This window comes from Echinops telfairi, unplaced genomic scaffold (assembly GCF_000313985.2).
Source record: "Echinops telfairi isolate 266 unplaced genomic scaffold, ASM31398v2 ScPeMD7_18;HRSCAF=68, whole genome shotgun sequence".
Taxonomy (NCBI): Eukaryota; Metazoa; Chordata; class Mammalia; order Afrosoricida; family Tenrecidae; genus Echinops; species Echinops telfairi.
In genome coordinates, this window is record NW_022103915.1 from 89,182,693 (window position 1) to 89,184,360 (window position 1,668).

Sequence of the window (1,668 nt, forward strand, 5' to 3'; positions counted from 1 at the left end):
TTGATCTTCCCAGAAAAAGGAACTCTAATTTCACTTATAAGAACATGAAGGAGGTAAGTTCATGGTTTAAACTAAGAAATTTAAACTGTAAAGGCTATATATAATTATGATTAAATTATTGAAACAACAGAAGAGTAATAATTTTATTTGAACAATGAATAGAATTAATGAAATGTTGAAAATAATTTCTGTTCCCAAAGTTCAAGCTTTTGCCCAACTATTTTGATAGGATATTATTTGGATATTTAATAATGAAAGAGGGATCTCTGAGATGTGTTCAGCTTTTGCAAGGCTAATTAATATAGATATAACTTCTTTTAACTCATTAAAATTTAACTCACTAAGCAAGCACCTAGTGAGTATATGTGGCATATAGTAAGTATAATATATGACTAGGAGTGTGGAAAATGAAGAGTTGGTTACACCTACAGTATTGCAACATAGAAAGCTTTAATGACATTTTTAGCTATTGATATCAGCCACACAATTTATATAACTCCATTAAAAAATGTAAATATGTACAACTATTTCATTTTCAGGTTAAGAAATCTCCAAAACAGTTGGCTGCTTACATAAATAGGTAAGGCAACTTTAAAATTTGTGGGAAACAAAAAATACTGAAAACTGGGAAAGAGTGAAAATAGGGAAAAAAGCTATTCTTTTTTTTAATCATAATAATAGTTGCCTTCTTATCATACCATTCCTGTGTGCCAGGGACTGTGCTAAACAGACAAGGGGGGTTCAAAAGTTCATGGAAATTTTCCATTATCGTTTAATTTCATTTCTAAATTAACTTTTTGAAGCCTTTTCATGCCTCAAGAAAAGGACTTCATTGATGAAACTATTGAATTGTATGATACATGGATTACGGCCCAATAAAACTGTTTATTAAAAGAAGAAAAGCAAAGGACATCATAGTTGACAAACTAGATCAGTGGGAATGAGGGAAACTCAATAATGGGTACAGTAACCAAAGCACTGGACTCAAACAACCTTGATCCTGATGATGGTACAGGCCTGGGCAGTTCTTCATCCTCTTATACACAAGGTATCAGAGTTGGTAAAAATAGATCGTCAGGGGAAAAGCACGCTGAGATTTATTGACATAGTTGAAACAATAGGTGCAAGCATTCCAATGATCACGAAGTGGCAAAGCACCAAGTAGCACTTAGCTTGATATATTTAAGGTCACCTGAGTCCCAGCCAACTTGGTAACAACTAACAATAAGAACATACACTGAAAAAGTGATAAAAATGGTCTTCCTTCTCAAATTGACATTAGGTTGTTGGGATCCCTGAAGCCCTTTCAGGGAGTTTGTGTTGTTAAAACTATTTTTCCTAATAATATCAAGCCATTATTTACTTTCTTCATTTCCATTCTTATACAAGTAACTGCAGTGCTTTTTCTAAGTTTGCGGTACATTTATTGTCACAATAGATTGAATGCAGAAGCAGATAGAAGAATCAGGTTATCTTCTGCGAAGCCAGATATTAGAGATTTGCATAAAACAGAAATAATGCCTTTTTTTCTAATATGGGGTGGGGGACACAGAATACTTAAAGGGTCCTGAGACCAAAAGTTTGCTATTGGCAAGTTAGTTCTGATTTTAACAGTTGTACGTACAAACACATGAAACGCTGCCTGAACCTGTACCATCCTCAAAATGC

General features: G+C 33.6%; 1 protein-coding gene across 1 annotated transcript in view; it reads left to right on the forward strand.

Moving 5' to 3' along the window:
* Positions 1-8: 8 nt before the first annotated feature.
* Positions 9-1,668, forward strand: part of KATNBL1 (katanin regulatory subunit B1 like 1) — a gene marked incomplete at its 5' end in the record, with an annotated part of 22,750 nt that continues 21,090 nt past the window's right edge. Inside the window, 2 exons of the mRNA XM_045287670.1 lie at positions 9-53; positions 540-580. Of these exons, the coding sequence (XP_045143605.1) occupies positions 9-53; positions 540-580 (86 nt within the window). The remainder of the gene's footprint in view (positions 54-539; positions 581-1,668) is intronic.